At 37.1% G+C, this 14,483-nt stretch overlaps 2 protein-coding genes across 2 annotated transcripts in view; one reads left to right on the forward strand and one right to left on the reverse strand.

The window, feature by feature from the left end:
• BET1 (Bet1 golgi vesicular membrane trafficking protein) overlaps positions 1-12,807 on the forward strand; it is a 31,374-nt gene extending 18,567 nt beyond the window's left edge. Inside the window, exons 2-4 of the mRNA XM_058183443.1 lie at positions 4-119; positions 5,410-5,466; positions 9,961-12,807. Of these exons, the coding sequence (XP_058039426.1) occupies positions 4-119; positions 5,410-5,466; positions 9,961-10,116 (329 nt within the window). The 3' untranslated portion in view covers positions 10,117-12,807. The remainder of the gene's footprint in view (positions 1-3; positions 120-5,409; positions 5,467-9,960) is intronic.
• LOC131198614 (probable acyl-CoA dehydrogenase 6) overlaps positions 12,793-14,483 on the reverse strand; it is a 71,715-nt gene continuing 70,024 nt past the window's right edge. The window contains exon 10 of the mRNA XM_058183441.1: positions 12,793-13,174. Within this exon, the coding sequence (XP_058039424.1) occupies positions 13,159-13,174 (16 nt within the window). The 3' untranslated portion in view covers positions 12,793-13,158. The remainder of the gene's footprint in view (positions 13,175-14,483) is intronic.

Raw genomic sequence — 14,483 nt, forward strand, 5'->3', positions numbered from 1 at the left:
CAGGTGAAGGAGCTGCTGGCAGCAATTATGGTTATACCAATAGTGGCTATAGTGTATATGAGGAAGAAAATGAAAAGTTAACAGAAAGTTTGCGTTCAAAAGTCACCGCCATAAAATCTGTAAGTATGTCATTATACTAGCAGCATCCAAATTGATTGGAGTACATAATGGTTGGATTATCCGTGTATAGCAACAGTTTAATTGAATTGAGGCACAATGTTGCCCATCAGAGAGCATGGTACATTTGTTCATTGAATAGATTCTACCTATAATTGGATTTGAGTTTCAGCTGCCCTTTCTGACTAATCAAAATATTAGTTACAAGCTAAAAGTTTTTTTGTTTGGCACTGTGACTAAGAATTGTATTCCTAAGGGAGTGATAAATCAGCAAAGATCAGTAAGTTAGTCTACTTATAAGCCACAAAGTTAAACAGTTCTGTTAAATAAATAATTATAACTGAAAATCAAACTATGGTAAACCAGCCCAGTCCCTATAAATAAAGCTGGCAATTTGCATGTCCTTGTTTGCCAATTCATTTGCTATGTCTTTATGGTTTAGGCCTCAGTGTGACAAAAAAAAAAAAAAAGAGATCAGGTTTGCTTCAAAAACAACACATTGACTCCAGCTTGACTTATTATACAACTTCTAAGGAAAGAAAACCAAGATGTTTTAGCATCAGTTTGATTTAAAGGGACAAGAAAGATATTTTAAGCAGGAATAAGAATAAAATCACTTTCTTCAGAGATGGCAATTTTTTTTCCAGCTAATGACCACATTTCAATGCATGCAAGTGTATCAGATTGTCTTAGAAAATAATCCAATCAGTCAGAAGTATGTGGAGATATTCTCTTCTTGGCTTTCCCCCTCCCCTATGTGGATGTCTGTAGTCTGCATGCAAAAAGCTAGAACATACTGCTTTTTCCAGATGTCTGAGCTGACTACTAGCAGACAGGTTTTGAAAACCGGCTACCCTGATTATCTATATTTTTTTCAATAGAAAAGAATATCGAAAGTTCATCATTGAAATTACTGAGCTTGGTTGTTTATTTGCAGATATTCTTTACCTAACTAGGTAATGCTATCAAAATGATGATGAATGAGTGTAGGGTTTGCTTCCCTGGTTATATACAAAATTTCCCTGTCTGTTATGGATGTCCTCTACTAGTCTTCTTCTGACAGCTATTATGTAGGACAGACAGGCTAAAGACTAGCTGATCACATCCCTGAACACCAACCAGACATCAGAAGACATAATGAAAACTCCTTAATCTCACAATGTATAGAAAGAACCCATTCTGTCTATACAGAGAATGTTCTTTCTGCGCCAATTCAGTAAGCTCAAACTGCCCAAGCAGCTGCTGATTCAGTTCTACAGAGGAATTATTGAGTCTGTCATTTGCACCTCTATAACTGTCTGATTCGATTCTGCCACCCAACAAGAAAGACACAGACTTCAGAGGATAATTAGAACTGCAGAAAAAATAATTGCTACCAACCTGCCTTCCATTGAGGACCTGTATACTGCATGAATCAAGAAGAGGGCCGTGAAAATATTTACAGACCCCTCACATCCAGGACATAAACTGTTTCAACTCCTACCCTCAAAACAACGCTATAGAGCCCTGCACTCCAGAACAACTAGACACAAGAACAGTTTTTTTTCCCGAAGGCCATCACTCAGCTAAACAAATAATTCCCTCAACACTGTCAAACTATTTACTAAATCTGCACTACTATTAATCTTCTCATCGTTCCCATCACCAATCTCTTTCCACTTATGACTGTATGACTGTAACTTTGTTGCTGGCAATCCTTATGATTTATATTAATATATTGACCATCAATTGTGTTGTAAATGTTGTACCTTGATGAACTTATCTTTTGTTTTATGTACACTGAGAGCATATGCACCAAGACAAATTCCTTGTGTGTCCAATCACACTTGGCCAATAAAATTCTATTGTATTGTATTCTATTCTATTCTATTCAAAAGAGGCAATATAAAAGCTAAGAAGGAAACAAGATCAGAATGAATCCTTTCGAGCAACCAACACCCAGATAAGCAAGGAAAACAAGCAGAAAATAATGTCCTAATCAAGGAACTATACCAAGGAGAAACATCACACCCCACCAATGTTGGTAGGGCAAGCTATTGTGTATAAACAGGGAGCAAATTCCACTAGCACTGACAGTGTTACTTAGTGGGTAATGAAATATTTCAAAGCATACAACCAAGCTGAAAAGCACCAAAGACTCCACATATCTATATTTTTATTGATTCTGGCTTTATTCCATAGTTTATGGTTGCATTCGCTTTTAACATAACAAAAGAGTTTGAAAATACATTCTCTTGGGGACAAAACAAAGTCCAAAAATCAGACGACAATCTTCTTTATCTAGAGAAAACCTTTTTTAAAAAAGCCTATGTAAGAGTTGTCCTAGTCACATAATGTCTCACCTAGCAACCATGGTGATTCACTTAACAACCATGGGAAAAGCTGACACATCTGCTGCAGTCGTGTGATGTCTTGCTTATTGATGGAGTAACAATTAACAATTATAGTTAAGCAAGGGCTAAGCAACCTGTAATTGTTTTTTTTAGTGCTGCCTTCTGCTGCACAACAGTCTTTTTAAAAAAGATTTTGTGATCAGAAGTGTACTCAAACACAGATTCATTTACACAGATTTGTGTAAGGAAATTTTAATATTGGATATTTTATATTTCCCTTCCTAATAATTCCAAGCATTGTTTTTTTATAGTTTTTTAAACAGCAGCCAAATTACATGAATATTTTTCCTCAGCTGCCTACTTTCACTCTGACATTGTTTTTCAGATGAGTCCTGCCAGTTCATTTCCTACGAATTATTGTATTGTCTGATCTGATGATTTCGTTATTGATCAAACTTAGAAAGATTTGGGGGGTGGACAGAGTACAGATTGTCATAAGATGGAAGATGCACAACTGGAAAAGTTCAAGAAACAATGGTAGCCCTGGAGGATTGCTTTATTTGTAAAGCATGGAATGACACAATTGGTTCTAATATCTTATAAGTAGTGTGTGGCTGGTTTAAACTATATTAATCTTTATTGATTCGTTCCTGTTTAGTTTCTATACACCAGGATGGAGGGTGCTTTATCAATTGCTTTAGAGGCATAATGGTAGTGATGTGGTGAAGGCAACTAAGCCAACAAGTTTGATCTGTTTTTAAAGAAATGAGGAAGGGATTCAATGCCAAATAACAAATTAAGTATGGATTTTTAAAGCCGCTGGCTAAGATCATCCGTGGCTTTGGGATGGGGTGTCATCTGTATGCTGACGCCACCCAGCTGTACATCTCCGCCCCTAACCACCCCAACGAGGCCATTGAAGTGATGTCCCGGTGTCTGGAGGCCGTACGGGTCTGGATGGGGAGAAACAGGCTCCAACTCAACTCTTCCAAGACCGAGTGGCTGTGGGTGCCGGCATCCCAGTACAGCCAGCTGACTCCATCGCTGACTGCTGAGGGCGAGTCGTTGGCCCCCACGGAGAGGGTTCGCAATCTGGGCGTCCTCTGGATGCACGGCTGTCATTTGAAGATCATTTGACGGCCGTCGCCAGGAGAGCTTTTTATCAGGTTCGCCTGATACGCCAGTTGCGTCCCTTTCTAGACCGGGCTTCCCTCTGCAGTGTCACTCATGCCCTCGTTACGTCCCGCCTAGACTACTGCAACGCTCTCTACATGGGGCTCCCCTTGAAGAGCACCCGGAGGATCCAATTGGTCCAGAATGCAGCTGCGTGGGTGATAGAGGGAGCATCTTGTAGCTCCCATGTGACACCTCTCCTGCGCGGTCTGCATTGGCTTCCGGTGGTCTTCTGGGTGCAATTCAAGGTGTTGGTTACCACCTTTAAAGCGCTCCATGGCCGAGGACCGGGTTACTTACGGGACCGCCTACTACCACCGGTAGCCTCCCATCGACCTGTGCACTCCCACAGGGAGGGCCTCCTCAGGGTGCCGTCGGTTAAGCAATGTCGGTTGGCGATCCCCAGGGGGAGGGCCTTCTCTGTGGCAGCTCCTGCCCTCTGGAACGAGCTGCCTCGGAGGCTTTGTCAACTCCCCAACCTCCGGACCATCTGCCGCAAGCTGAAGACTCTTTTATTCCATCGTGCAGGGCTATCTTCAGTAAAGTTTTAATATAATTTTAAATTTTTAATGGGGTTTTATTTATTTATTTTAAATTTTAGCCATATGTTGAATTAGTTTTTAAAATGATTTTTAACTTTTGTTATATGTGTTTTTATCGGCTGTAAACCGCCCTGAGTCCTTCGGGAGAAGGGCGGTATAAAAATCTAATAATAACAATAATAACAATAACAATAATAATAATAATAATAATAATAATAATAATAATAATAATAATAATAATAATAATAATAATAATAATAATAATAATAATAGAAAAATTGTATAGCTAACGTTCAACATTTGTAGGTGGCTCAATGGCTAAGACACTGAGCATGTTAATCAGAAAGGTTGACGGTTTGGCAGTTCAAATCCCTAGTATAGGTCTGTGTGAGCAGGAGGTTGGACTAGATGACCTACAAGGTCCCTTCCAACTCTGTTAATCTGTAATCTGTAGCTGAGTTTAAAGTATATTATCATTAGCAATAATGGAGCTGAGCTATCAAAATTCTTTGTCTCTTTGTCAATTCTATTCTTTTAAAGTATTGTCAATATTCTCCCCTGCTTTTAACTCTTTACTTGTTCTAACATACCTGGTAAATACATGTTTGTATATCCATATCAAAGTCTGTAAAATGAAAGCACTTGAAGGACTAAGAAAATGTCTTTTCTTGAGCAGTCCAGTGGCTCACTTGATTTGAGTACCAAACCATGTGGAATTATGTTTCAAAGGAATCTATAGGAAATAAATGTATATAGTATATGGTAATTTATAGCCCAAACTAGTTAGTATACTATTAATCTTTTTATGTAATTTCATCTGCCAAGTTGATCATTTTTTGTTCCACATTAATTATCTGTAGTGTAGGCTTTAAAATATTGAAACATATAAAAAACTTTAAAATATTGAAACATATAAAAAGCATTAAAAAAAGAAACAAATTATCCAAGGAGAAAAGAAATATGAACTAAAACGATTTAATGTGTCTTTAGTTAAAGGCTTTGGAGAGCAGAGCAAACTGTAGCAATACCATCAGGTTTTTCCCAGCTACATAAGGAAAAAAATTAACAGAAGGGAAAGATTTCATATTTGAAAATGAATGAAATGACTGAAAAAATAATGCTATCTTACTCATTACTATTTCCTACCTTTTTAGGATCATCTGGAAAACACCTTAAATAAGCTGTTATCTCACTATTTACTATTATGCATTGTAATATACCATGTGTGTCTTTTTTTCTCATAGCTTTCCATTGAAATTGGAACAGAAGTTAAACAACATAATAAATTATTAACTGAAATGGTATGTATTTACTTACGCAGTTTATTTTAGATGAGCATGGACACAGCTGAACTCTAAACTTTCAGATATACGAGTTTAGTTTTAAAATCTCTCAAGTAAATTCCAACATCCTTTTGATCATGCTTAGATTACATCACTGAATTTAATAAAATAAGTGAATACAGGTAGTCTTCCACTTACAACAGTTCATTTAGTGATTGTTCAAAGTTGCAACAGCACTGAAAAATATGACTTCAGACAATTTTTCAAAGTTACAACTTTGCAGCCTCCCCATGATCATGTGATCAAAATTCAGATGCTTGGCAACTCGTTCATACTTATGATCATTGCTTTGTCCCAAGGTCATGTGATTTCTTTTTGTGACCTTTTGACAAGCAAAGTTAATGGGGAAGTTGGGTTCACTTAATAACTGTCCCGGTGTATGGAAGCCGTACGGGTCTGGATGGGGAGGAACAGGCTCAAGCTCAATCCCTCCAAGACGGAGTGGCTGTGGATGCCGGCACCCCGATACAGTCAGCTGCAGCTGCAGCTGACTGTTGAAGCAGTTATTGGCCCCAAAGGAGGGAGTGCGCAACTTGGGTGTTCTCCTGGATGCACGGCTGTCGTTTGAAGATCATTTGGCGGCCGTCTCCAGGAGAGCCTTTCACCAGGTTCGCCTGGTTCGCCAGTTGCACCCCTTCCTTGATCGGGATGCCCTATGCACAGTCACTCATGCTCTTGTTACCTCCCGCCTGGATTATTGCAATGCTCTCTACATGGGGCTCCCCTTGAGATGCACTCGGAGGCTTCAGTTGGTCCAGAATGCAGCTGCACGGGTGATAGAGGGAGTCTCACGTAGCTCCCATGTGACACCTCTCCTGCGCAGACTACACTGGCTTCCTGTTGCCTTTCGGGTGCATTTCAAGGTTTTGGTTACCACCTTTAAAGCGCTCCATGGCTTGGGGCCTGGGTACTTACGGGACCGCCTGCTGTTACCTCATGCCTCCCACCGACCCGTACGCTCGCACAGAGAGGGCCTTCTCAGGGTGCCGTCCGCCAGACAGTGTCGGCTGGCGGCCCCCAGGGGAAGATCCTTCTCTGTGGGGACTCCTACTCTTTGGAATGAACTTCCCCCTGGTTTACGTCAAATACCTGACCTTCGGACCTTTCGCCGCGAACTGAAAACATATCTGTTTGTTCGCGCGGGGCTTTCTTAAATTGTCTAGATTTTAAATTTTAAATTTCATTTAGTTTTAATTTGGGGTCTTTTAGATTTTTAACTATTTTAATTTCGGCCACACTGTATAATAAGTTTTTTAATTTAATTTTAACTGTACATTGTTTCTTTTTTACCTTGGCTGTACACCGCCCTGAGTCCTTTGGGAGAAGGGCGGTTTATAAATCTAATAAAATAAATAAATAAATAAATAATAAACTGGGTTACTAACTTGTCGGCTGCAGTGATTCATTTAACAATTGTGGCAAGAAAGGTTATAAAATGGGCAAAATTCACTTAGCAAATTCATCACTAGACAACAGACATTTTGGGTTCAGTTGTGGTTGTAAGTCAAGGACTACCTGTAATGATTTAGGTTTGTTATTTCAGTAGATTTATTTTATATATAAGTTTGGATTATTTAGCCCTATACATAACATCAAAAGTGTCACATCTTAAAATGTTACATGTTCTGGATCACAGAGATAGGTGGCTATAAAAATCAAAAAATAAATAAAATAAATGTTATAAAATTTTGCATTTTTCTACAGAATAAATTTCTGTATAAATAATTGCAAAAAATTCTTTTTTCCCCAAAAATCCAAATTTTGCATATGGATTTTAAAATAAATTAGGTTTGATGCATGGTACATTTTCCAAAAAGGCAAAAATATCCACTGTCACCTTTTTGGGGAAGAGAAACTGGACACTGAAGTATAATTATTTCCTCACAAGTGAAAACAATTTAATTTTTTTAACATTTTGCATAACTCACTGTCTAAATTTAGTATTTTAAAACAAAAGCAAAGGAATTATTTAATTTATATCTCATTTTCTCTCTAGGTTCAAGCAGTATTTTCACAATTTAATAAATTATACCAAAAAAATCAGTAAAAGGCCTAAATAAATTCAGTGAGATTATGGCCGAGTGATAATTTGAACTCAATATTCTGGCTAAAACTCTGACATAGCTTTCTGCAATTGGAGCAGGGGTAAAATGCTCCTGGTTCGGACTGGATCACCTGATCCGATAGCGATGGCGGCGGATGGTTCGGAGAATCGGTAGCAAAAATCCCTGCCACCCCCCCATGCCCAGCTGAGCCGTGTGATCATCAGAGGTTGTTTTTTTTTTACTTCTAAAAGCATTTTTTCTTCAGCAAAAAAAAAAAATATGCTTTTAAAAGTAAAAAAACCCCAAGCCTCTGATGATTGCATGGCTCAGCTGGGATCATCAGAACCCTTTAAAAGTGTTTTTTCTACAACCTCTTCAGCCGAAGAGGCTGTAAAAATGCTTTTAAAAGGCTCCTCTGGCCATCCCAGCTGAGTTGCCAGATCATCAGAGGCTTTTAAAAGCATTTTAACAACCTCTTCAGCCGAAGAAGTTGTAGAAAAAATGCTTTTAAAAGTTAAAAAAAAAGTTGGCCATGCCTACCCAGTCACATTACCCCACCATCACCAAGCCATGCCCACAGAACTGGTAGTAACAAATTTTACATTTCACCTCTGAATTGGAGTATAGATAGTTCTCACCTTACAACCATAACAGAGCCCAAAATTTTTATTGCTAAGCAAGACTGTTATACCCCATTTTATGTTTTTTTGCCACAGTGAAGCAGACCAGTGCTGTTGTTAAGTGAATCATGCAATTGTTAAATTAATCTTGCTTCCCCCATTAATTTTGCTTGGCGGACACTAGCTGGAAAGTTTTCAGGTGATGATATTTTGATGAGCCTGGGACAGTGCAGCTGTCATAAATACATGCCTGTTGTCAGGTGCCCAAATTTTGATCATGTGACAATAGGGGTGGTACAACAGTTGTAAGTGTGAAAAAAGTCGTAAGTCACTTTTTTCAATGTCATTGTAATTTCAAGCAGTCACTCAACAAATGGATGTAGCTCAGGGACTACCTGTACTGCTTGGATACATGAACATATGCTCTTCAGCAATATTCAAAGTGATTAGGTAATTCTGAGAGTTGGAAGTCCACATATCTGAAGAGAGCCAAGTTGAGGAAAAATGTTCTAATGCATGGAAAGCCAGGGCTTGAAGTCAATTCAGAGAGTTGAAAGTTGCTGATACCAATAGCACTTAGACTTATATACCACTTCATTGTGCTATACAGCCCTCTCCAAGTGGTTTATAGAGTCAGCATATTGCCCCCAACAATATGCTGACAATTTGCTGAGGCTTCATTTTACTGACCTCGGAAGGATGGAAGGCTGAGTCAACCTTCAGCCGGTCAGGATTGAACTGCTAGAGCAGGGGTATCAAACTCGATTTCACTGAGGGACGCATGTGTGGCTGGGGTGGGCGTGGCCAGGGTGGGCGTTTGACACAGGCTCAAGATGCATTTTTTCGCCCTCTCTTCTTTCCACAGTTTTTTACCATATCCATTTTCCTATCTCTTCTATCACATATTACTGGCAAACATTTATTACTTATTCTTCATACTCCATTAAACTTTTTATTTCTAAATTTATACCCCACTGTTTAATAGTATTTTTATTACTACAAATACTATTTCTAGTAATAGCAGAAAAGCTTTCTTCTATAGCAGAAAAGCTATTTATACAATTGTATTTTTATTATTCAACTAATAAGAAAAATACAATTGCACAAATCACATGATATTACAAGATCTAACAGCAGAGGTAAATTTCCAGGATAGTAAATAGAAATGGCTGTCAATTATAGATTGCTGATTGTAGATTAAATGGACCTACAGTAGGTAAAATCTGGCATTAAACTGTAGTATTAACAGAGGATGCTGCTTGTTTTCTATCCAGATCAGGCACTTACTTGAGGCCACATAGTTGTAATCCAGTCCAATCCAGTCCTCCTGCCGCACTCTGCTGACTGAAAACGGGCCACGCAGAGGCCCTGTGCAGCCCATTTTTGGCCAGCAGAGTGCTGTAGGAGGCCATGGAAGCCTAAAACGGGCCATAGGGAGGTCATCCATGGACCACGGGGGTGCCTACAGCCCCCTGCGGCCCGTTTTGGCTAGCAGGGGCATGTCTTTTGATATTTCCAGGCTGGCCCCAAGGGCCAGATTTAGGCACTCCGCAGGCCGGACCGCAGGCCTTGAGTTTGACATCCCTGTGCTAGATGGAGCAGCAAGTCAGCCTGCAGTACTTCAAACCACTGTGCCACCATGACTCTCAATGTTGAAAAACATTGTATATATCTTGCTGATCCATGAGCAGACAGAATACAACTAATTGCAAGCTCTGTCTTTATGTTTTAAAAGTTAATAGGTAATCTACAAACAGTAAAATAATTCTGCATGTTTTTAACAACAGGACAATGATTTTGATTCAACAAGTGGATTCCTTGGTGCAACAATGGGCAGACTGAAAATCCTCTCCAGAGGAAGCCAGACAAAACTGCTATGCTACATGATGCTGTTCTCCTTGTTTGTCTTTTTTGTGATTTATTGGATTATTAAACTGAGGTGATGCAGATTATAAGATTATTCACACCATCTTGAAAACTTTTTTTTGAGAAAATTGGTAAATAATTTTTGTAACTGGATTTAGGATTAATGCATTTGAATCTCTTCTATAATTCTTAAATCTTATCAAGCTAGAAGTATGGTCATTTAAAAAAAAAAGTCGTTATTTTGTAGTTTCCTGAACTGAATTCTGTTCAAATCTGAACTCTTTGTAAACAAAACAAAAGTTTACTAAGGATGAGTTCTGTTACTGAAACAGGCATTTTCCTATTCAGAAATTACACTATATAACAGTTGCTTTTTTTCCCTAGTAATAAAAATAATCTTAGTAATTTTGTATAAATTTATTGAATATTTTTAAAAGCCAAAATACTTCTTTTTAAAGCTAAGTTAATTGAAGGGCTATTGTTTTAGTAAAATATTTAAGCATGTTCTGAATGTGGTTTGCAGTTAATTATTTACTTTAAACTATTTAATAGTTTTGAGATATAGTTATTATGAGGGAAAAGAAAAGAAATATTGTTCACAATCAACATGGTTCTTTGCCCACATGTCTGCTGGGATTACATTACTATTATATTTAGGGTTAATAGACAGTAATTGGTAGTTTTAATTTTACTATACTATAGTAGGCAGTTCGTGCAATATTCTAGGTAGGCAAAACAGTCGCAACTTGCTATTATAATGTTTGAGGTTTCATTTAATGTAATAGTGAAATAAGTGTTTGTGGGGGGGTTTTGAAATAAGGAATTTAGGGGTTAGAGTTCCCTTAAATTAAAAGATGAAAGGGATCCACATATATTAAATCCCCATTAAATAAATGGTCTATTTTATTAGATATTGATATATCCCTAGTAGCAATGTCACTGTTTAATTTGTAGGCAGAGTATTATCTTCCAGAATATGGAATCTGACAGTATGTGACATTTAAAATATGGGTGACATTTATAAACTTCCTAGAAGAGAAATAAATTTTGATGATGAGAATAGAACCTCAGTTTTTATTCTTTGAAAAAAAGTTCTGTCTCTATAAAGAATACTTATCTCATATGTAGATTTCTTCACAGCAGAAGTTTCAATAAATGTCTTTTAACTTGCAATTCAACAGCAATAGCAACAGTATTTAGATTTACTGTATTTTTTGGAGTATAAGACACACCTTAGTTTTTGGGGAGGAAAATAAGAAAAAAACTGATTGGCAGGTGGATCTGCCTCCCGGAATACCCCCATCAGCTGTTCCAGAAGTGAATTTTAGCAACAGGTTCCTTGGTTGTGAGCTCTGTGCCTTGTTTTGGTTTTTTTTGGCTATTTTTTTCTGCCTCTGAAACTCACTTTCAGAAAAAACTTTTTTTTAATGCCTCTGAAAGCCTCTGAAACCACTTCAGAATAAAAGCCTCTGAAGCTCTGTTGGGAGACTTTTTTTCTGAAGCTGTTTGGGGCCTTTTTTTCTGAAGCTTCTTTTCTGATGCTTTTTTCCAGCCTCTGACCTTGGTTTGAGAAGCTGGGTGGGGCTACATTTGGAGTATAAGACGCACCCAGATTTTCATCCTCTTTTTTTTGGAAAAATGGTGCGTTTTATACTTTGAAAAATACGGTATATACCACTCCATTGTGTTTTACAGCACTTTCTGAGAAGTTTACAAATATCATATTGCCCCCAACAATCTGGGTCCTCATTTTACCAACCTTGGAAGGATGAAAGGCTGAGTCAACCTTGAATTGGTCAGGATCAAATTCTTGGCTGTGGGCAATACTGCATTTCAACCCTTGCATCACCACAACTTTTAAAATTAAGGCATGGGTGTCAAACTCACATCATTACGACAGTATCATATCAGGACTTTTCCCCCCTTCGTTAAACCATGTGTGGACATGGCCAGCACATGATGCATCTGGCCTGTGGGCCAGGAGTTTGACAGCCCTGAGTTAAGTTGTTGGAATAGTGTGGAAGCCTGAATTTTAGCTCTGCTTTACACATGGTAGGCAGCTGGTTGATTTTAAGCCAGTCACTAACTTTCAGCCCTAGAAAGAAGGCCCTGACAAACCAATTCCGAAATGTTTCCAAGAAAAGTCAGTAGATTTATCCAACCGGATGCCAATAGTCAAATCTGATTTGGGAGTAGTGTCTATTTAATTCTCTATAGTAAATACTTTATACTATTTTTGTAAGTTCACAGAGGCTTATTTTTAACACACATCTGCAAATTTAAGATTTGGAGTTGGAAGATATAACAGTGGATTTCCCCCCCAGTGTTCAACATATTAACTTGCTAGAGGTAATAGACCTACCTATTAACAAAATGACTTCAAGTGTTGTGTTAAGCTTTTTCTAAGTGTTGTAGTAAGCTTCTTTTGTATGCAGAAAGTTTTTTGAAAATATAGGTAAATAATTTTTAATAAGTTAGATTCTGATTAAAACTCCACTGAGAATCTTCAGCATTTGATAAGTTTGATAATGCAAATCCAATTGCTATGTAGCTAGGATCCCATTAAAAGTGCTAAAGGGAGGATTCTACTCACCAACAATTTCAATTGCAGCATGTAGTGTCATGCTTTTATCTTGCTTCATTTATATGTATTTTATACTGACAAATTGTCCAATTGAAATGATTTTTTAAAATTAATAGAATAATTCATGATTTGTATTTTATTCCAATCATATATAAATGCTTCCATTATAAAAATTATATGCTATTTTATTATATAATCAAAATACTGAGGAATATTTTTGATTTTACTAATAGTAACACTTATATAGACTATACATATTTATGATTTTAAAATATAGGGAAATGCAATAGGAATGTTTCTTTTTCGAAAGTCATCCCATTTCCTCTCAGTGTTATTTATTAATTAAATTTATTTGCTGCTTGCCTTGCTGTGAGGCTACTTTAGGCAACTTACAGTAATAAAAAGAAAGAAAAAAGAAAAATTAAAGTTGTTAACATCAAAACTTTAAACAATTTGAAGAATACGATTTGGCTGACTAAGATTAAGATTTTTTTTCCACTATAATTGTGTTACATAGTTCTGAAAATTCCAGGGCTTATCCTTTTTGGTTCCTATAAAATAAGAGAATACAGATTAATGCTTCAATTTAAATTATATTTTTTGTATCTAACTACAAGGCCACTTAAATAAGGATACTATCCTGATATTATATCTGAATTTGCTAATCTCATAAAATTCAGCTGGAGGAAAATGGATCCCTTTCAGAGTTCCTTCCCAATAACCTATAATTGAGTATGCAGCCAATGATCCAGGGAGTAGTAAAAAACCTTCAGTACTAGCAACAATTGATAGCTTGATTCTGAATGAACCCATTCAGTTCTCTTTGAAAGCTGTCCAAATTGCTTGCTGTTATCACCATTGCTGGCAGTGAATATCCCAAATTAGCTGTATATAGTGTGAAAAAATAATAATTCTTTCTTATGGTCTTTTGCCTCTCTGCATTTAGTTTGGATAATAGATGACATGAAATTCTAACAATGTAAAATAAGGATAAAAACTTCTTTCTATCTATGTTGTGTAAACTATCTATAACTTTATACACCAGTGGTGTATAGCAATGCACTCATTCCTTTTCTGGCATAATATTCAATTAAAGTAAATAGTCAACAACAGGTGGATTTTTTCCACATCTTTTGAAAAGGTAATGGTGGCTTTAATACATAGTGTATTATATTGTAAATAAATATAGAATGCATGCTATATGTTATTCGATTGTTACCAACAGAATTGAACAAACAATACATTTAAATAATTATTTAGATTAACATAATTATATGGTATGCATTAAGATATGCAATATTAATGCATATGTTAATATCTATGAGATGCATGGAATAATTATATAAAGTGATAGGTGTGACAGAGCTCTGGTTAATATTTGAAGATGTTGATTATAAAATAAGTGAGATAAGAATTCTAGGTCAATCCTATCATTACATTTTTTAAATTACATCACTACCTTACATCATTCGGAAGCAAATGATGGAAAGATTTATTTTTTAGTAATAAAACAAACCCAGAAAAATGTTCTAGGTATGAATGTGCAGGCATTCACACATTCAAAGCAGGACAGGGGATTCAGATCTGGCCTGGATGTGCTCACTATGCATGAGATCAGGGGGGGGAAATACAGTTTGTTTCAAATGCCAGAGAAAGATAGTGAGTAACATAACATAACATAACATCAGAGTTGGAAGGACCTTGGAGGCCTTCTAGTCCAACCCCCTGCCCAGGCAGGAAACCCTACACCATCTCAGTCAGATGGTTATCCAACATTTTCTTAAAAATTTCCAGTGTTGGAGCATTCACAACTTCTGAAGGCAAGTCGTTCCACTTATTAATTGTTCTAACTGTCAGGAA

The sequence above is a fragment of the Ahaetulla prasina genome, chromosome 4 (assembly GCF_028640845.1).
Source record: "Ahaetulla prasina isolate Xishuangbanna chromosome 4, ASM2864084v1, whole genome shotgun sequence".
Classification (NCBI taxonomy): domain Eukaryota; kingdom Metazoa; phylum Chordata; class Lepidosauria; order Squamata; family Colubridae; genus Ahaetulla; species Ahaetulla prasina.